General features: G+C 42.6%; 1 protein-coding gene across 3 annotated transcripts in view; it reads left to right on the plus strand.

Moving 5' to 3' along the window:
- Positions 1-15,759, plus strand: part of adarb1b (adenosine deaminase RNA specific B1b) — a 107,487-nt gene extending 91,728 nt beyond the window's left edge. For all 3 annotated transcript variants that reach the window (XM_010879842.3, XM_010879841.3, XM_013137900.4), the window contains 7 exons: positions 1,852-1,966; positions 2,343-2,511; positions 2,778-2,929; positions 5,513-5,681; positions 8,247-8,428; positions 10,608-10,786; positions 10,984-15,759. In XM_010879842.3, the coding sequence (XP_010878144.1) occupies positions 1,852-1,966; positions 2,343-2,511; positions 2,778-2,929; positions 5,513-5,681; positions 8,247-8,428; positions 10,608-10,786; positions 10,984-11,160 (1,143 nt within the window). In that variant the 3' untranslated portion in view covers positions 11,161-15,759. The remainder of the gene's footprint in view (positions 1-1,851; positions 1,967-2,342; positions 2,512-2,777; positions 2,930-5,512; positions 5,682-8,246; positions 8,429-10,607; positions 10,787-10,983) is intronic.
- Positions 15,760-22,732: the final 6,973 nt, after the last annotated feature.

The raw sequence follows: 22,732 nt of genomic DNA on the forward strand, positions 1-22,732 counted from the left end.
TATTAAAGTCGTTTATTTTCATGAAAGTACCGCCAGAACATTCAGCGCTCCTGCCAATCATTAGAAGGTGAGACGGGTGGGGTATATGTGAGGTGCTTTAAGACTGAGATGTGCATGCATGTGAGACATTTCCTAATCGGTCTCCCCTTATCGCCGTTTGAGATTACACCAGGGACTAGCGTGTTTCTATCTTAATTAACATCTTTGTCGTGTAAACAACCACTGTTGACTGTCCAGAGTTTTTCCTACCTAGACTTTAGATCATATGAGGCACTGTCAAGGGTTGCCCGAGTCTGGTATTATGTTTGGAATGAATCAGAGTATTGAGTATTGGAATTTCAGGATTGGGGACGTTACCCGTCTATTGATAATTGGATTGCTTGGTAGAGTCTGAAAACTGGCTTTTAGGTGCTCAAAGCAGGTATCTGATGATGAGTAAAGATTATTCAGTTTAGTAGTCTTTGGGGTTGAGGTGTTGAATTGGTCTAGGATTTATAATGACAGAAGAGGCTGTCAAAAGTCCTGCCACTGTGCCAGGAGTGCAATCTGCGTAGGAAAGCAGCTTATGAGGCAAACAGTCAATGGCTTCACTTGTCTTACTCCTTTCATTGCCCCTTGGTCTGCTTTTAACCAGCAGCCTGTGTCAATGGTACTGCACCTGTTAATTTGTCTATTTATTTTCGGTTAATATTAAATTACTTTCAACCCAGCTGAAGTGGGTTCTCCACATGGACATGGACATGAAATTTGAGAAACGTGATTGAAAGAATACTCAGTTTTTAATTTTTTTACTGTCTCGCTGTTTAGCAGGCTTATACGCAAGTGTGCTGCCTGCCACCAATCCTGGGAACGTAGAAGTTAAATGATCCCACTTCAACTGGGTGACTCTGAAGTACCAGCGAAGTAATATTTGGACTAATCTCTTTCATTTGTGCCCATTCAGCCATCGCCTGTCCTTGGCTGAAATCATTTTTTCATTGTATTACTCAATGGATAAAAGCAAGCAAAAGGAACGGCCGCTGTCAAGGAAAAGAGATGTGTCTAGTTAATTTGAGGTTCCTGGAGAGATTCAGCTTGATCTATACTGACTGTATAAGCATTTAGCTCTAATGAAAAAACAACTCCCATTTCTATTCATAATAGTCTAAGTTGTAGTGTTTTTGTCACTGAAAGGGAATGTAGATTTTAAATCCTGAAGAGAACCAATAGGTGCATATATTTGCTAAATAACAAACACATGTACCCACTACATCAGTGCCAACCCAGTTTGATGAGATGCTTTTGAACTGAATGTTGTCTTTAGGCAGATGTGTGAATGTACTGCTAGTGCTTGAGGGACTGCACTGTCAGCTGTGCTTAGTAGGTTCACATGGCTGACTCTGGGGTGTTTGTGTGCAGTGGAATACAATGAAGCTGCCGTTAGATGCTGATCCCAGGTGAAAGTCAGGAGGTTAATGGTTTTGGATTTGGAGAAGGATACACAGGTCTCAAACGGACAACCTCTTTCTAAAGGCTGTGGGTGTTGTATTGTTTGTCACATCGGGTGGGTGTGTGTGTGTGTGTGTGTGTGTGTGTGTGTGTGTGTGTGTGTGTGTGTGTGTGTGTGTGTGTGTGTGTGTGTGTGTGTGTGTGTGTGTGTGTGTGTGTGTGTGTGTGTGTGTGTGTGTGTGTGTGTGTGTGTGTGTGTGTGTGTGTGTGTGTGTGTGTGTGTGTGTGTGTGTGTGTGTGTGTGTGTGTGTGTGTGTGTGGCGGGGGGTGTGTGTGTGTGTGGCGGGGGGTGTGTGTGTGTGTGGCGGGGGGTGTGTGTGTGTGTGGCGGGGGGTGTGTGTGTGGCGGGGTGTGCGTTCCCAGGTCCTTGCCGACGCTGTCTCCCGCCTGGTGGTGGACAAGTTCAGCGAGCTGACGGACAACTTCACCTCCCCCCACGCACGGCGGAAAGTCCTGGCGGGGGTCGTCATGACAACAGGTACACGTTACTCTGTCTAATGGGAAAACATGGCACTCTTCGCTCTTGTGGGGTGGGGTTGCTGCCGCCAAACGGCACCCCACTAGATCGGTACAGACAGTAAACCTCCACTATACTGTCCTGAAGATGTCAGGAAAATAAGCTGCTTATGCTCGGGAAGGGTGGGATTAGCATCATCAGTCATCCTTGGTCATACCAACATCTTCCTTTTGAGTTAGTTTGTCTGTTCCATCAGCTTTCTAAGCCTCATCACTCAGTGCATTTACAAAAATGTAATATTGCATTAATGTATACATAAGAATGTCCCTGAGATGCATGTCAGTTGAATGGAAAATGAAAACAATAGTTAAACATGATCTATTCCCTTCTCCCCCAGGCACTGACGTGAAAGAGGCCCAGGTCATCTGCGTCTCCACGGGCACCAAGTGCATCAATGGCGAGTACATGAGTGACCGCGGACTGGCGCTCAACGATTGCCACGCGGAGATCATCGCCCGCCGCTCACTGATCCGCTACCTCTACTCACAGCTGGAACACTTCCTCAGGTACACAGGATGGCTCCCTTTGGTTCTGAAGTTAGTTTGTTAAACTCTATCAAACCATTTTTGGGTTTTGTCAGGTCACAAACTCACATCCACTTTTGCAATTTCCTCTAAACCTTTTCTCTACATTGCAAAAATGTTGCTTCAACTGCTGCTTGCCACACATTCATGACTTCCTGCTTCAGCGGATTCTTTATGTTTTGGTTTTCTGAGACAATTTGGTGCCCCTGCCCACACACTGCCCCCTTTTTTTACCCTCTGTTGCCTAGCAACAACAAGGAAGAGCACCAGAAGTCCATATTCGTGCGCTGTGACAAGCGTGGCTACCGGCTAAAGGACAACGTCCAGTTCCATCTCTACATCAGCACCTCGCCCTGCGGAGACGCGCGCATCTTCTCGCCACACGAGGCCGGCATGGAAGGTATGAGGCATCACCCTTACCGTGCCACCGTCGGTGTGACCAATCCCCTCACTGTAAAATGACGACATGATTCCTGTTTCTAGACCCATCAGTCTGGCTATCCAGTGGCAACATAATGATTTCCGATGCGGTCCGCCCTTTAATTTTCACCAATCTTAGAATCTGCGACTTGTTGGAATCTGCTCTTACGTTTTTATATCATATGAGCATGGTTCAGCATTTCTATCCATGAACGTCTTATACGTAACTTCAAGCAGTTTGTCTTAAATCAGTGAGTGGCTGATTGGGATTTGACTCATTGATATCCTATGGCGATAGCATAGTAATGACAAGGGCTTAATGTTGGATGCTACACATACAGTATGGCCTTCTTTTTAACTTTGGTGACATAGTTTTTAGTGAGCGTGCCCACTGTGACAGCCGGACTCCATCGACCGCAACTTGGGGGTCAGTCTTCATTCCCTTCACTTAGCTGGCTGACCAATTCTTATTATTGAATGTTATGCCTGTTGAGAATTCGATATCAGACCTTGTTTATTTTATTCAATTAAATCTTGTACGTTTTTCTCCTATGCTTGGTTTAATTTAATTTGAATTTCCCATTGGATGTCCAAATGCGCATTACAAACATTTAAACACGTCTATTAATTAGCGGTCTTTGTCATTCTCTTTCTCATTTTCTCTCTTGGTTGGTCTCTCTCTATCTGACTAGTCATCCACTTTATATGTGACATATAAATGATTCTGTCACATTGTTTTCCAGTCATGCACTGAAACACAAAATAAATAACCTGCTACAATTAGTCAGTGTGTCATGAGGCCTGCTAGCCAATTAATACCACAGATTTCCTATTTGTGTCTTATCTGTGCTGTTCCCAGTTACTGCTCACCATAGAGGAGTACAATAGAAAGTTTAAACCTTTTGTATGAAAACCATATATACAGTATCTCACAAGTGAGTACACCCCTCACATTTTTGTAAATGTTTGATTATATCTGTTCATGTGACAGCACTGAAGAAATGACACTTTGCTACAATGTAAAGTAGTGAGTGTACAGCTTGTATAACATTGTACATTTGCTGTCCTGTCAAAATAACACCACACACAGCCATTAATGTCTAAACCGCTGGTTTAGACATTAGAGTACCATCCCTAAGGGAAATGTCCCAATTGGACCCAAAGTGTCAATATTTTGTGTGGCCACCATCATTTTCCAGCACTGCCTTAACCCTCTTGGGCATGGAGTTCACCAGAGCTTCACAGGTTGCCACTGGAGTCCTCTTCTACTCCTCCATGATGACATCAGGGAGCTGGTGGATGTTAGAGACCTTTCCCTCCTCCACCTTCCGTTTGAGGATGCCCCACAGATGCTCAGTAGGGTTTAGGTCTGGAGACATGCTTGGCCAGTCCATCAACTTTCCCCTCAGCTTCTTTAGCAAAGCAGTGGTCATCTTGGAGGTGTTTGGGGTCGTTATCACAGCCCTGCGGCCCATTCTCCGAAGGGAGGGGATCATGCTCTGCATCAGTATGTCATAGTACCTGTTGGCATTCATGGTTCCCTCAATGAACTGTAGCTCCCCAGTGCCAGCAGCATTCTTGCAGCCCCAGACCATGACACTCCCACCACCATGCTTGACTGTAGGCAAGACACACTTGTCTTTGTACTCCTCACCTGGTTGCCGCTACACATGCTTGACACCATCTGAACCAAATACGTGCAGTTTGATGCAGTGTGCGGTGTATGGTCTCACCACTGACAGGCTGACCCTCTACCCCTTCAACCTCTGCAGCAATGCTGGCAGCACTCATACGTCTATTTCCCAAAGACAACCTCTGGATATGACGCTGAGCACGTGCACTCAACTTCATTTGTCGACCATGACAAGGCCTGTTCTGAGTGGAACCTGTCCTGTTAAACCATTGTATGGTCTTGGCCATCGTGCTGCAGCTCAGTTTCAGGGTCTTGGCAATCGTCTTTTCGCCTAGGCCATCTTTATGTAGAGCCACAATTATTTTTTCTGATCCTCAGAGAGTTCTTTGCTATGAGGTGCCATGTTGAACTTCCAGTGACCAGTATGAGGGAGTGTGAGAGCGATAACACCAAATTTAACACACCTGCTCCCCATTCACACCTGAGACCTTGTAACACTAACGAGTCACATGACACCGGGGAGGGAAAATGGCTAATTGTGCCCAATTTGGACATTTTCACTTAGGGGTGTACTCATTTTTGTTGCCAGCGGTTTAGACCTTAATGGCTGTGTGTTGTTATTTTGAGGGGACAGCAAATGTACACTGTTATACAAGTTGTACACTCATTACTTTACATTGTAGCGAAGTATCATTTGTTAAATGTTGTCACATGTAAATATATAATCAAATATTTACATAAATCTGAGGGGTGTACTCACTTTTGTATTTCCATGATCAAGTTTTACTGTTTGAGTCACGATTGCTTAGGTACTGAACCACATCTGTTGATTTCAAGTAATCCTTCGTAAACAGTATGACACATTGTCATCGGGATCTTCTGGTGGTTTGGGATGAATCCGTCCGTCTCGTCACTGTCTCCCTTGTCCAGACCAAGGGGACCGACACCCCAACCGTAAGGCACGGGGCCAGCTGAGGACCAAGATAGAGTCTGGGGAAGGGACCATCCCTGTGAGGTCCAGCAACACCATCCAGACCTGGGACGGGGTGCTGCAGGGCGAGCGGCTCCTCACCATGTCCTGCAGCGACAAGATTGCCAGGTACCCAGTAATGCACCACTTTTGGTGACCTGTTCAGCACATATCCACCCCCAAGGAAGGTTGACGCACTGCGTAGGGATAAGCCACAGGTGTAAATGTGGTGTGGTCCAGGTTGTTCCATTTGAGGAATTGAATTGGGCATTACACCTAGTTAATTTGACTTTGAGCCGCTAACTGCAGTTGGAAGCACGTACTGTCAGCCTTTATCTGTAAGGGCCACTGTGGTCCTGACTGTACAAACTGACCGTAAAAAAAACGTTACAGCAAGCTTTTAGTCTCTCTACTCCTTTCCCCTACAAACATGCTCACAATGAAACAAAAACATGTCCCTGCATGCACACGCCAAACCTTGCGGTGCACATGGACATATATTTCTTTTTAAAATTATTTTACTGATCCTAACCTAAACAAATCCAATAACCTGATTTAGCCCTTAATCTTGCTTTAAACCTAACTCCTAATACCCGAAAACCTATTCTAACTTATTTCTTTCTGTAAAATTAACACTTTTTCAAAGGAACAGTGTTACAGTATGTGTGTATGTGTGTATGTGTGTATGTGTGTATGTGTGTATGTGTGTATGTGTGTATGTGTGTATGTGTGTATGTGTGTATGTGTGTATGTGTGTATGTGTGTATGTGTGTATGTGTGTATGTGTGGTGTTTTACCTGAGTTTGAGGGCATTTACAAGAATGTGTTGCCTCTTTAAATACAACGGAATGAATGAACATGTGGTTATGCGGTATGATTATTTTAGAATGAATTTTACTTCAATTCCAATAGTTTGTGTTTGGAGCTAGTGTTGGATATATTGAGATGTTATACTGTTCTGAAATTGCTGGCCAAAAATAAAGTAATTTTTCACAGATGAATAATGAATGACAGCGAAGTCGCAGAGTTTCCTTAAGCAGTTTTTTTTTTTGGTCTGCAATAGCCGTAAAGAGTTATCCTGGATGTCCCATTGTCCACAGAGTCAGTAACGTGCAAAACGCTGTAGTTCTGATCCTGAGCAGGTGTGTTGCTCTTCAGACAGTGGCACCTCTGCAGTTCAGAGGGTAAGCCTAATTACGGATGGAGGTTAGACACATCCCCGCTCCCTCCCTGTCAATATACAGAGCCATCTACACCCCGACTCCGCCTCATATATTCCCTCCCCCTCATTTCGATGTGTCACACAGCTAATGTCTTTGAGCAGGCGGTAATGGCCTTGCCATCATACCCTAACCTACCTTAGCGCCTGATGAGAATGCAATGTATAGAACGTGTCAGCTTCACGGAACAGACTGCCCGCCAGTTCTCCCCACAACAAAACAAATCACCTCCTACCACCTCTTCCTGAAGGAATGATTAATGACTCGGCGATGGCCGCTTAGCCCCAGCATTGTTTCCTGTAGACATATGCGTTCTCTCCCTGCCATTTCACCGAGGTTTTGTACTCCCTCCTCCTTTGATTACGTGGGCAGCAACGCTCGATGCGGAGGTCCAGTTTTACAGCTCATTCCCTCCTGGTCCCAGCCCAGGTGAAAGGCCAGGCTCTTTAGAAGCATTACCGTCTCCTGAGGTATGCCATATTTTGGAGAAAACAACTGATTGCGAAGACAACGCAGACAGATGTAGGGCAGAGAAAGATAAACCCATGTAGGCCTGACCAGCCCGCCATTCATTATTCTGTTTGATCTATTTTGCAACTCATTTAATATCTGGTTTATCACTTGAGCAGCGTTGAACAGTGTGTAGTTGCATGCAGGGACAGTGATGCATTTGGAGGCGTTTCTGAGGTGCTGAGGGGTGACATCGCAGTAATTCACTTAAGTTAAAGGCTCCACCTACACGTGCATTTCCAGATCACGAGTATCAAGTGGAATCTAATGGATACTTTTGCCGATACGAGTGTGATGTGATCAGCACGCCCCTAGTCACCACTCTTCCTGGGTAGTTAGGTGGTAGTTGGTAGTTGGGTGGGTGTCGTGACATGCTATTGGTCAGTGTGTCTCTGCGTCTCTTTTGTCTCTCTGTGCAGGCACGTGCGCAAAGTTGTCTGACAATGTCTTTTGCTTGTGTCAGGAACTGAACACTAGCGAAGATAGTCCACAGAATAAGCCCCTTCTCCCCTTTTGCATATGAAAAATGCCCCACTCCCCCCCCCCACCCCGCTGAGGGCAACAGGAGAACTAGAGGTCTAGCCTCATCTGTGTGTTAATTTCACACTCTTGCACACACAGCCTCGGGTCAGAAAGGAAGCCGGAGTGGCGGTTATCAGAGCTGTTTGTCAGGGTCTTGTTTCTGTCGCTGGCTGATGGTGTTTTTCCTCCCGTCTATGTGTGTGTCCTCTTGGATGTTGTCTGTCTCCCAGGCAATTGGCACAAATGCATGGTAGAGCGTGTGGATGGAAAATGGACAGGAAAGACGAGGCACAACTAATGTAACGACATAGCAGAGAGGGTGAAGGGAAATGAAATTGGATAGTTCAGACTCAACGCTCCATCTCTGTGTGTTTCTGTGTCCTTGTGTGTGTACTGTGTGTGTGCGCACGTTTATACTAACCCCTGTGCTCGTCTGTCACAGATGGAACGTGCTGGGCATCCAGGGCTCTCTGATGAGCTACTTCATGGAGCCCATCTACTTCTCCAGCATCATCCTGGGCAGCCTGTACCATGCCGACCACCTGTCCCGGGCCATGTATCAACGCATCGCAGACATCGAGGACCTACCCCAGCAGTTCAGCCTCAACAGGCCTCTACTGAGTGGTCAGTACCCTTCGCCGTTATACCTTGACCCTTCACGTTACCTTTACACAGTGACCCTTCCTTGACCCTTCACATTACCTTTACACAGTGACCCTTCCTTGACCCTTCACATTACCTTTACACAGTGACCCTTCCTTGACCCTTCACATTACCTTTACACAGTGACCCTTCCTTGACCCTTCACATTACCTTTCATCAGTGACCCTTCCTTGACCCTTCCCATTACCTTTACACAGTGACCCTTCCTTGACCCTTCACATTACCTTTACACAGTGACCCTTCCTTGACCCTTCACATTACCTTTACACAGTGACCCTTCCTTGACCCATCACATTACCCATCCACCGTTACACCTTAATGCTTCACTAGGGCTGCACGATAACTACAAAAATCAGTATTACAATAAGTGGACCCAATTACCTCCAACAATATATATCACAATAACTTTGTGTTAAAAAAGGCTGAGTACAAATGTGCCATATTCCAATGCAGTTTAACTAGATTATTCTAATTAACATTAAGGTGTACCTTGGGTTCACTTTTCACGATAATGATTTTTGTTGATATCGCTCAGCCCTACCCTTCACCATTACCTTTCCACCTTGACCCTTCTCCAATACCTTTTCACCTTGACACTTCGCCATGACCCCTCCAGCTAAATTTAGCAACAAAGTTGTGCTAACTGCTAGGCTACGTGCCACCCCAAACAGACACCTGATAACCCCTCTGTTTTAGTCTCTCATCCATTTTGTAGTCTAATGAAACCAAAACGGTTAAAGACTTTCATGCCTGAGGGACAAACACAGCAAAAATGTGTTCAAACACTCACATGCTGTGAAAACTGCTATTAGTTGGCCAGGAGAAGGTTGGCTGACTTCAGTCTGTTTCATAGTTTTTTTGTCAAACCCATCACTGTGACTCGGTCAGCAAACCCACAGTAGGCTCATAGGTAAACACCAATCATGTATACATGTCCGTGGTAAACATCCAACAGAATCCCAGGTAATCAGATGGTTCAGTCCCGTTGAACCACTGCTCTTGTCATCTGTGGTGACATTTGCATACCTTTCCCTGTGTGTATTCCGATAACTCAATGCCCTTTGTTCCAAATCCGTGGGAACCATGCCATGCAGCCGTTATTCTTTTAAGGTCAGGTCTGTTTAGACACTTTGAGCTGTAGTTTTCTATTTCTTTGATTTTTATTCTTCACGCAAGCCTTTTTTCTTTTGTGACATTTAGCTTCATAGCTGTTTGTCAAGTTGTTTTAGGGCATATGTAACTATAGCACATAAAATGTTTGTTCCCTCCCGCTGTCCAAAGGCAGGGGAGGGCATTTCCCTTGTAACAGAGTCATGGTCCATGTTCAGTAGAAACAAAAACATAAAGGGACTCAAAACACTTGGTTTGATTTTGTTTTTAAGTCTTTAAAATCTTTGTTCATGGTGAACCCTAATGAACATGACCCCGGTCTCCCTGCAGATCCGTCTTGACTGGCGCCCTTAGCTTCCTCCTGGCATTAGTCGCGTATCTATCAGTACTTTATTTTTCCTTGCCCTCCTTCTTCTCCCTGTCCTCCCCGATGGCTCCCTAAACTGCAGGTAAAGATATAATGGGAGGATTATTAACCTTTTCCGCTTTAGGGCGTTTTACCGTGAAGGAGCTTTGCGCGGCGGACGCTCAGCATTTAGACCTTTAAATCATAATCCCGCCAGCCAGTCAGTCAGCCAGCCAGCCAGCCAGTCAGCGCTGCAGAGAAGCAAAAGGAACTGAGGCGTTTTAACACCCTGCACCGAAAGATTTATGCCTCGCATCTACCCACCCCCCCAACACCCACCCGCCTGGAGGAGCTCTTGTCCCGTAGCAGGAGCTTTGTCATGAACTGGCTGCTTGGACATTGCATTGTTTCCATGGTGTTTCAATATAAATGATGAGCTGACATGATACCCAGATAGGTTGTTACCTGCTGCCTGGAATGTGTTGGGTAAGAACCCAACCCGTTATTGAGGCGTTATGCACTGTGTATGACCCTGTGGTCTACGGCTGAGGTTGTCCTCGGCAGGCAGCGGAACTCCTCTGACGTTGTCTGCCATGAAGGCTCGTCATGTCCCACAGTGGTTCACGGGTGTTTAGTCTTAAAGTCGATTCATCCACTACTCCACTGTCCTGTCTGGGATTCCAGGAATCAGCAACGCGGAGGCGAGGCAGCCGGGAAAGGCGCCCAACTTCAGCGTGAACTGGGCAATTGGAGACCAGGCACTGGAGGTCATTAACGCCACCACGGGCAAAGACGAGATGGGGCGCGCCTCCCGTCTCTGCAAGCACGCCCTCTACAGCCGCTGGGTTCGCCTCCACTCCAAGGTATGGAAGGGTCCCACCACACACACACACACACACACACACACACCGCAATGTCTCTCCTTTAGTCTTTATGGCAATCCGAGACACGCAAATTTCACATTAGGACCAGCTAAAGCCAATTTCTTTGCTCCTCGACGTTTGATTTAAAGTAGTCCTCTGTTCATCTCAAAATCCCTGTCCCCCCCGGGTTACTCCAGCTGTCATCCACACTGAGGATCAAGGTGTCCAAGCCCAGCTCGTACCATGACGCCAAGCAGGCGGCGCTGGAGTACCATAACGCCAAGACGACGCTCATCAAGGTCTTCCACAAGTCCGGCCTGGGGGCCTGGGTGAAGAAGCCCATCGAGCAGGACCAGTTTTCCCTTAACTCCTGATTGGAGAACCTCCTGGACCAGCCCGACCCATCGCAGCCCAAACCCTTCTCTAGGCCTGAGAGAGGGGCTCCTCTAAGCTACCAGCCACTGAGACTTCACGCCTGTGTGTGCACGTCTGTGTGTGCACGTGTGTTTGTGCGTGTGCCTGCGTGGGTGCGTGTGACTCGTGGGTGCATGCATGTATGTGTGCGTTTATATGTCTGTCTGAGTGTTTGTTATAAGTAAAGTAGGTGGTTCCTGCCACTTCCCTCCGTCCCAAACACTCATTCCTCATGGGTGTGGCGTCCATAAAATTTTCTTTTTTTACATTTTATTCTAATGTAACCATGTTCAGTTTGCCCTTTAAGTCCCTCCATTTTTTTAACTGGAATCTATTTTAGTAGTTGATTATTTCTCAAGACACAAAATATGACGTTGTCCAAATAGCATGTAGTTACTCTCAAAGTTTTTCGATAACCAAAATGTACATTGATTGGCTAGATAAGAGGTATCAAACTCCCTTTGCCCCGGGGGCCTTGGTTGGTTGTCAAAATGTTTTGATGTGTCCTTGCTTTTTGTTATAATCAATGAGCTGGACACAGTCAACAAACTTTATGAATGTAGGTCCAACATAAGTTCCTGTTTGGTTTAAGTAATATAAAAATGTATTTGGTTGTATTTCCATACGACATTTGACATTTCAGTCACTTAGCAGAAACTTACTTTTATGATATTGTTTCCAATCAAAATGTATCCCACATCTCTGGCATTGGAAGAGCCTAGCTCTACCAACAGAGCCTTACAGGACAGTGGTCTTGCCCCTTGTATTAAATACAAAATTAATGGTTGCTCCCTTTGAATCTTCGCTGATCGGAAATATTTAATTGTGGGCCGTTGTTGGTCATTAAAGCCATTCCATCCTGGAGCACGGAGCCCTGGTGGGGGCCACTGACGACTGCACTTGAGTCTTTGGGCCTGGAGTGTTAAGGTAGTTAAGGAGACGCTGCACGTTTTTTTCTTATTGTCTTAAGCCATGGCTTTGCATGGGAACTGTCTCCGAGGTCTGCAGAGCTGATTTGGTCGATAAGCAGTGGGATCTCCTTGAGGGAATTTTTGAATGCCTGCATCTTTTTTCTGCACAGGCAGCTTTGGATCACGTTTGTGTCTTGATGCGTGTTTGTTTTGTTTGATTTCTTTGGTGTTTGTGGAGGGGGGGCTTTGTTTTAGTATTGCAACTTTGTACTTTTTCGTGTTTGCGAGATGTTGGGTTATACTGCAACTAAATAATGGCAGGAATATGATATGTCCTATCAGTAACATGACATTGGAGTTGCTTTATACCTTCATAAGCCTCAGTGGCATTTAGCATCAATGCTCTGTGCATTTATAAATGCTTAAAGCATGTTTCTTTAACTTTTCTGGCCTGTGACCCAAAAACAATCCTGGACCCCACCAAAATAGTGATATATTCAATTATTCACTTTTTAAATTGAAGCTATGACGGTCTGTCAAAAATGTTGGTCTTAGAGTTGGGATAATATGTCTGAATTATGAATGGTTTGAAATGTATCAATCTAGATGTATAGGAAATGTGTATACCTTTCTGTGTAGAAATGTATATTATCATTCATGTTATTACTCATGACTAGTCTGTTCTACAGGAAACTGAAGACATCTGAAGGAAACTTTTAATTTTTAATTAAATTATTATTACTCGATCTGACTTTGATCCGAGGTCCACCTTATCTGACCCAAAATTATCGGAATTAAATTATAACAGATCAATCAAACAGAAATTAATCAAATACAAGAAAATAGCTGCTTTATTGCACCGCAAACCCACCACATTGTTTTAACTCTTCTGGTAGTGAATTTTAACATTTCACATGAATTGTCTGTTGTCGCCTGGTCTCACTCTGTTGTACCGTTACCCAGGTTTTTTTGTCCATTTCTTAATATTGTCATAATGACATTACAAATTTATATGCTGAGTTTCTGTATGTGGCACAAACACACTGCTCTTCTCCATAATGGCTTTGTCTTCACATTTTTTATATAATATATATATATATTACATAACCTACTGCTTTAGTGTGCATTTCCCGGCCTTTGCACTAAGGTCTATTTTTTCACAGAAAAACAAAGTCAGCAGTGTTTTATATCTATTTGGAATGTGAAAAACCTTTTCAGATAAATCGTTCCTATTCCTTTAGAACAATCCATGGTAGGCAAAAGCTTATGATCACATATCTGCAGTGGAAACGTGATAAAATAGGCTATAAAACAGTTCCCCTCTGCACACGTTGTCCCAAGCTGATTGCCATGGAAAACATCTAGTTGAAACAATGTTACATTAGGCCTAGGCAAGTTCACTGTAACTGTCCTCAAACCTGATAAGGAGAGGCACGTTGTCAGAGGCGATTAATGGTGAATGAGCCTGTCCTGAAACAGATGCAGTGCATAGCAAATGTGACTTGTGTAGGATTTTATATATTTTCTTATTGAAATGGAATTTTGATTCAGTTGGCATTTCACATTATCCCAAAAATCTGTGATCCTTAATCCGAGGGCAACTGCATGCTATGTCAACCTGGGGTTATTATGAAGGTCTAAAGTAGACTGTCATGTCATTCAATGCATAGGTCTCCAAGAGCCGTTTAAAGAACTCTACGCCAACGCTGATTGATCATGTGCGAGTGAACTTCCAGTGGAACAAAGAGAAACGCATGGGCTTTTACCAAGTTGGGTTTGGTACTACCACCCCACTCCCCACCAAATGACCCATCTGTTTATGATCCCTCAATATACCTGGGTGTTCTCGAAGCCTTTTCCCCGCTGTATTCTTCGTGGTAATCTTTTCAATTTAGGCTATTTCTACCACACAACTCTGGATGCCAGTAATGACAACTTGCTACTGTGCTATCTGTGTGTTCTTCCTTAAACTGTAAACCAGTCACACCTTTAATATCAGCATTGTTCTTTTGTTTGTGGTTGAGCGTTGCAGTCGATGGCCAGTGATAAACCCCAATGTGAACAGACATGCTGCAGATAAAACTGGTTATTGAGGTATTCTATAACTTGGTGTATTTTTATATCCAGCAGTCCCAGCAGTGTGTGTGCGCACGCGCGTGCGTGTGTGTGTATGTCTAGAGCAAAGTGCGTGTGTGCTTGCGCATGTGTGACACCACTCGGTCAAAGTCATGGCAACATGACGTTCGGTATTGCTGTGGAATCTGCACCAAAGATGATGTCCTTGTGTTTTTTCTATTTACTTTATTCAGCAGACAAAAGACAAAATCGGGATACTTTTTTTTTTGTTTAGTTTTTTTTTAGACCTGTGTTATTCAGATTGCTGGGTGTGATATGATGTTTTTGTTTTTATACTTTCATTTTACCAATGTCTTTTTTTTTTTTGTATAGTAAGATGGTTTTGTGTTCTGTTTTATTCCAGCTTTGTGATGGAATTTTGCGTGTCAGGCTCTCAGTAATTCTGTAGCTGTTGATTATCAAGGTGTAAATATTGTGAACCTCTGTATTATTGCTATGGAATTGATGCGACTAGGATTAATACTGGTTTAAAAATGTGATGCCTGTGCAACTATTCTTCCTTCACTGACTAGTTCTGGTTCTCCCTCTTTTGCCTCTCATGAAACAGCTGGGATGTATTGGATTTAGTTTTGTCTTTTATTTTGAAGTCGTAAAAAAAGTCTTGTTCCTTTTCTGCAGTGGCCAGAGATTTGCTAGTCGTTTGGTGAGCCGATTTCAAATGTCCTGTATGTTCTTTGTGGTGCACTTTTTTTTGTGTGCCTTTTGTGTCTCTCTAAAAGGCCTCTTAACCGCAAACGGCCGCATTGGTTGCGGTAATTTGGATCAATGACTTGAAGCTCAAGGTTGAGAGGAACAGACTATCAGTTCTGTGTTTGTGGTCCAACCCAGTTTTCCCTCCGTCCCCTCCTCACCGTCCCATTGTGGAACAATATGTCCTGAGGTCGTTGACAATGGAGGAACCGAGCCATGAGGCGGGCCTCAGAAAGAAAACTAGATCCAGGTCATGAGCAATATACCCCCCTTTATGCCCCTTTAATTAGGGCCCCCCTCTGTCCCCCCCGTCCCTCCCCATTGTTCACTCTCTTTTAAAACAGAGAATTTTTTAAAGGCGGCTTGCTTGTCTATAGTATGTTCTTTATATTTTTTTTGAATGCACTAAAGATGTCAATTGATGATGTCATGACAGAAACCGTCCCCCAACATGGATCGGTCGGAACTGTTTGCAAGAAACAGAACTGCTTCCCTATAATCAAGTGATCCCAGTGATCTGTGGTCCCCTGTCGGTCGGTCATCCGGTCAGCCGGCCATCCTGACTGCGTTGTGGTTATCTGGTGACTGTTCGGTAGTCCCAGTGTGGCACACTCGGGGTGGTCAGAGCTCCTTACTCGTCCTCTCACCCCCTCGTCCGCTGCAGTCTCCATCTGGACCACCATCTTGCATGTGCTCCCACACTGAAGCTGCACCTAAAGCATGACGACTAACTTTTAAGGACTCGTATGTAGAAAAAAAAAATTGATACATAGATATATAAAGTGAACAAAAAAAGAATAAAGGAGACCTTAGTTTACTTTTGCCGAGGCCTTGTCTTTCTTTGTGATGTGTGTGTGTGTGTGTGTGTGTGTGTGCATAGCTGCCCATATGTGGGCAGGGTGGGTGTTGCTCTGGCTGCTTTGGGAGGGTGGGGCAGAAAGTATTGAGCACATAGAAAACACCAAATCCATTTTAGCAACAAAAAAAAAATCCCTAACCTCAATGTCATCTTTTCTACTATCCCACCGGGACAGAACCAAAATGCAATTCTATATTTGTTTTAAGCGAACAATGAAAAGAGGCTGTTGTTGGATGTTTCTCTTTTTCAAGGTGAAGCCCGATTAAGGGCTTTCCTTCCACTTTCCCGTGGTATCTCCAAATAGCCCTGGAGGCAGGGCCATAAAAAGGTGACCGTGTGGCTGTCTGTCTCTGACTGTGCATGTGCTCGCCCTTGAAGCTCCTGGCTGCAGTGGACGTGTGTGGATGCTGTGAAGATATCATGAGTCACATTCCTCCTGAGAAGGCTCCAAGTCGACACGGTCCTGTTACAAAATTAACCAACTAGAAAAACACAGCTATGCCTAACTTCACAGAAAAAATCTGCATTAATATTTTACTGTGCGCTGGATATTATTTTTAGGGTCATGAAATACAACCATCAAATTCTTACTGTACGCTTTCTTTCAATAATGAAGCCGCAAACCCCTTGAGGCATAACTCCACAGATTCATGAGAAAGCTGATTAGAACACGCCTGCATGTGGTGATGGGCCAAGACCAACCAGGCCTTGTCTTTCTGTCATTCATTATTTAGGGCTGGTTTATTTTATTTTTAAGTGATTCAAATGTACAGTTGTAGTGCTTTAGTGAACTGAATTGAGAAACTCTGGACCCAAGCCCTTGCCTTTTACAGCATTGAAAGTCATGTTCATCAAAATTAGTTTCACTGGAAGCTGAAGTAAAAATCAGTTTTTACTGATTTGTCGTTTATTTGATGTGAAATATAGACGTGAAATATCTGATGTGATCTAATGTGTGACCAATTACTGGAAATTCAATCCAAAATAATCTGTGTAAACACAACCCTTTTCACCCAACCAAGGATATACCTTCCAAAAGTCAATAGGTGTTTGAGATATGACATTAAACTACATTATATGAGGCATCAGAGGAGCCTAACGGTTAGAGAATAAAAAGTGTTCTGCCCTTCCCCTTACAGGTTGGCCAAAATGCTGCCCGGTCATTGCAGGAAATAGGAATGTGTCCTTGGTTATACTTACCTAGTAAAGTAAGGGGTGAAAAATATCATTCCTGAAGGTAGCCTGTTTTTGGAGGCCTTTGAGTGTGCACTTCCTCACAGCCATGAACCACCCCCCGTGTAATATTTATGGTGAAAGCAGATATTGGTGTCCCTGAGAGAAATTATTTATCTTTGGAATTCACCCTGGCGGGCGATGGAGCAAACCTACACTCCTCACTAGTTACTAGTGAAAATCTATCAGCCCACAGTCTCATTTATGTCTTACAGTAAACTTGAAATAGCATAACAATGGATTTTGTTTTTGCAGCCTTGCAAAAACCTGCACTTTCGAAGTGGAAAGGCAATGTAACATTTTTGACTAGGAAATAACAGTAAATATACATTTTTTTATTTTAACTACGTATTTATTGTGTAGGTCTTAACACACCTTGGGGTATTTTCTTGGAATAATACTTGCTTTAGGAAAGTATTCATACCCCTTCACTTTCTCCACGTGTTATAGACATAATTGATTAATTTGTTTCACCTAATACACCACAATGACATAGCGTGAATTTGCGATCTTGGGCACCTGGACTTAAGCAGTTCCTCTAATTCCTTGTGGATCCTTGCAAGCTCTGTCAGATTGGAAGGAGAAGAAAGGCCTTCAGTTGTCTCAAAGCCACTTCACCATTGTGAATTACCTATACCCCACTTCATCCTTCCCTCAATCATGACCATTTTCGCAGATCTTATTTTTTACTTCGACATTATAGAATTTCTTTGTGTTTATCAGTGCAAAACGTGATAAAACTGACCAACATTTCCTGTTTTCAAACTGCGTGGTATATGTCCACTTTCATCAGTCAAGTTATGTCACATCTCAGGTGGTTACTTCCTGAAACACCCACCCCATGTAATGGGGTAAATACAGTAATATTTGAAAGTAATAGGAACATTTCTTGGATGGAAGGGGTAGCAGCAGAATGGGAGAGAGGATAGAGGTTATAGGCTGTCATCAGAAGAGGGGGGGGGGGGGGGGGGGGGGGGGGGGGGGGGTGTTATCTTTGAGCTCCGGCTCAGCATAGCTCAGTCCTGATTAAGATTCTTTGAACCTGACACAATAATTAAAAATGTCCACCCTGTCTTTTCTATCCGCGATGATGGCGTGTGAGTGGAAAGGGGATGGAGACTGGAGCAATGGAGATGATTTTTGCATTTTGACCTTAATGGCATATTACCCGTTCATCTATTCGTTACAAACACTTTTCTTAGAGCGGGGGAAGATTTGAATATCTAAATTGTCTGAGCGTTGCGGAGACCAGGGCTAATGGTCCTGTGTCCTTGTCACTTATGGCCCATTGTCAAAGTCAACCTGAAGATCAGAGAAACACTAAGCTAAATGTCAAGGCATACGCTGCTCTGCAAGTTCGACAAAGTGCATGGAATTTTTTGTAATTGTTAAAAAAAACCAAAGTGTGTGGGTTTGATTAATTGAAATGCATCTCTTGCATTGTTGTAGTTTGCATAATAAATATGCTGTGTTCTTATGATATAAAGGAATTGGTTGTCCATGTGGGCGACTGATTATTGCACTGTTCATTGCAGCTTTAGTACTGCGCATTGTTACGAGAATGAAGGGCCACTGGGTTAGGCGACCCTGTGCTGCAACATTTGTACAGGGTTCTGATCATCCCAGGAGTAACCCACATGGTTTCAACACCAACATGTTTTGGTCTTCAGTTGTAGTGGTGTCTGGACTTTCCCAGTCCGTGTCATCGGGAGTTATACCTGGAGGTGGTCATCCCCTTTTGGTCACCTGGTTCATGTCCTCACCTCACTAGCTCTCTGGTTTTCAATGTTGTGATTAGTTGCCAGCGTTTTACATAAAGGCACTCTTGTGCGACGGTATAAATCTCCACTGCACCCTCATCCACTGAAATTGTCCTTCAGAGTGGTTGCCTCTGCATAAAGAGATTTGTTAAGACAAAATTTTGCCTTGAGGGCTTGAAGGGTGTGTTATGTTCTCACATATGAGACACTGTCCTTGCCTAACCACAAAACCTCCCATAGTCAATTTGGCTTCACATCCAAGGCTAAGTCGGAAGATTGACAATCCAAAAGGAATTCCAAACATAAAGAAGGGACATCCAGCATTGATTGGGCAAAAAAAGAACATACAAAAAAAAGGAGAGCTCTGGGAAGAATTAGAGCTAAGGGGATATTTGTGTCCAATACACATTTTTGTTTTTAGCAGATGTCCTCAGTGCTTTCCCTCAGTCATGGAAACGTCATGGAAACACGCACTGTATGGCAACATGGCGGCTTGTTATGAATCTGTTATAACTTTAAGCTGTTCATTGCATTCTTTGTTACACTGGTACAGACATGTTTATTCAATTCATGGATTTCACCTCTGTCCCTGTGGTTGCCAACAAAACCTAAGAGAGGAAAATAAATTTGCTAGTTCCACCAGGTTCAACAGAGATCAGAGAGTTGGGCAGCCTGTTTAAACGCATCCCAGAAATAAGATGAGGAATAGAGAATGAATAATTTAACCAGTAATTGATCAGGTTTGTGTGAAGACTGTACATGTGGGGAATCATTTCCCTGCTATGTGATGTTCTCCCATTCCAGGGAGACAATTTCTATCGGCAACAATTGTATAACATTTCCGCAGCCAAATGATAAGCAAAATGAATATACTATCAAAAGTATATTTTCTCATCAGAAGAATCATTTGTGTGCATTTAAAATAACATGTTGATGATTATGTTCCGTCCAACTATTTAATTTAATGATGTCTAGCTTTAGAGGCATTCTCCATTATGTGGTTATGTCATTCAAATAAAGTTAATTTACCGGTCGTTATGTTTTTTAGATGACTTGGCCTACCTGTAGACATTCTGAGGGAAGGCTTTGTATTGAATTTTCTGTCATTTGTTAGGGAGTGGCCCAATTATTCATAATTAAATCTTTTACATTTAAAAAAAGGCTTGGCAAAATGTATTCTTTGGTTACCTTACCCTGAAAGCAATCTATGGACAACGTAAGACTGTGGCAAGTAATTTTTTAATTTCAGTGAGCACACAGGTGTGCTTGGAAAAGCTCACACACCAAAGAAATAGTGTCAGATACCTTTACGTTAGTCTTAGCTGTTTGTGGGTGGCAATGGATTAAAGTGTTGTTCAATCGGATAGTTTTTGCTCACACCCAATTTACAGCTAGGACAACCTTTTTATTTTTGTAACTAAGGCTGTGACAATTGCAAAAATATAAGTAGTGATTAACATAAGGAAGTGCTAGGTTTATTGTAATTGTTACTGGAAAATATATTTTGTTCCAAATTAATCTTACAATAAGGCTTGTCAGAGTTAATCTGTTAACTCAAAGTAACATTTTAAATTAGTGATTAATTTTTTTATTTCACGATTTATGTATTGTTTGAAAGCTTAAAGTAAAATATACCCAGAAAAAATATCCAATATACCTCAGACTCTCAGCTACACCAAACTCTGGGGTGGAGCTTTGCATTAACTCCCATTCTGTGTAAATTTTTGTTGTTGCTACTTGATTTCCCATATCGAATATTTAGGCAGAGAATATTGCTTTTTAATAGTGAAAATAGGATATAGAAATTTCCACCTGCGGTAATATAAACTTTCTGCTAGCAGCTTTCAGACATGGATCATCACAGTCTCTAAATATTAAGGGCGGTCTATTTAATTATGTTCTACGTTTAGGTAACGTTAGGTTTACTACTTACCTACTGATCACAGCAAAATAAAAATCCCTAGCTAGCCATCTAAACTTAACTTTACGCATTAATGGTCGAGCCAAGAAATCATGTAATCATGAAACAAATGCAGATATAAGTCACTTATCAATGCTAACATTTCTGTTGGCTTAACTAAATATATTTTTATTCTGATTTACATTTTGTTGTTCGATGACATGTCTCATTTACTTATTGAAGCCCAAACCGCTTGAAACCTAAAAGTACCCCAAACTTGGTACCCAAAGTACGATTTAATCAGCATTTTGAAGTGCAATAGTGGTGAGCATAATAATGAATGGAGTGGTTTGTCACCTGAACAGCCTCTCACCAGCTGGTCTGCTCATATTATAGATATACCTCCAACACCAGCAAAACATGCCCTGTGAGGACGTTGGCCAAAGCGGGTTCTGATTAAATCTGGTTCCAAACAAAAAGTACAGTACCATTTCAAACAGAAGAAATACTGAAAATGCATCTTCATTCAAATAAGATTTGCCTTGTGAGTAATCTCCATACTGTTTTAGCATCTGGGTGTGTCTTTATGTAAATTATACAGCGATAACAGTGAAGGACATAGTATTAAAAGGTATTAACATCACCTGAGATGTTTGTCATACAGTATCATATACCGCCATCTAGTGAGTAAATCTGATAATTACATCTAAAGAGGTTTGTATGTATTGAATAGGCCTTCTCCTATGGGTCTGTAAGCATCTACAAATATCAACTAACTGTCTTTATTTTTATTCTTGCACATTCCTCTTATTCCCACTGATGACCTCAGTTATCGATGTCAAGCCTGTGAAATTGACTTGGATGAGAGTGCTAATCAGTGGGAGGCCATGGACTGAACTTTGTTACATTGTTACATTGAAGCTTCACCTGGGGTTATGGTGGGGTTAAGCAGCTGTGGTGAAATATTTTGACATTTCCCTTGCAAAATGGCTGGTTTAATATTACACATTCACTAAGCTTTATTGTTATATTACACTACAGATTTACTTTTGTCTTATTTACTGTAGCGTTTCATTTGACAAATCACTATTTGACATGAACTTTGCTCCAACTCATGACCATATCAAATAGTTCTAGGAGCTAACATAAATCTTAAGTCTCAAGGAGGCAATCTGAATATGATGTGTATTTTAAGAACACTTATTGCTTATCATACTGAACCTACCTGTGTTATAGGGCATTATACACTTTACTGTATGGGGTGATTCAGTTTTTAGAAAATAACTGTGTTTACCTAATCCTTTGATTGATTAAACTTGATTGATTCGTTTTTTGTCTATTGGTCATTGATTTAATTATGTATAGATAAGCTTGATGTAAACAGGAGGTGATAGAGACTTCTAGCATGGTTGCTGTCTGTGGGTTTTCAGTTTGGTTTGACCATTAATTGACGTCACTAGATGCAACAACAAAATGCTTTACGTCATAAGAATTCATGAAAAGAAATGTGCTTAAATGTCTTAATTCAAGGCACGTTAGAAGAGGCCAGGGTTAGGTTCAAAATCAGATTTTAATAAGATGAATGATAATAACATTTGGACAAGAGCAACTAACTATTAATCTTTATCTTAACTGTAGCCCTAAACCTAACCCTAACCTCAGCAAGCAGTTATTTATCAACAAACAGTTTGTTTATAGTATGATTTTGAATGAAGCATCTAGAGCTGGAAATCTAGATTTTCAAAATTAATAACTTAGGTTTTGTTCAACTCGCATTGACCCCTTTAAAGCTTCTGAATAGTCCTGTTTTATGTCATGCCTTGCTCCAAAATTAATACCTAAACTTACACAATCTTAGCTCATTTGTATCTAATACTGTAGTTGTGTGTCCACTTATAATTGTTACTTGTCATACTCACCTAAACATGGAGTTGCTAAGAGCACTTTTTGCAAAAAAAAATTATTGATTGTGACATTATAACATTTGCAGACCTGGCAAATAATTCATTCTATTGAACAATCCTGAGCTCAGAGGAGAACCAG

The sequence above is a fragment of the Esox lucius genome, chromosome 16 (genome assembly GCF_011004845.1).
Source record: "Esox lucius isolate fEsoLuc1 chromosome 16, fEsoLuc1.pri, whole genome shotgun sequence".
NCBI lineage: Eukaryota > Metazoa > Chordata > Actinopteri > Esociformes > Esocidae > Esox > Esox lucius.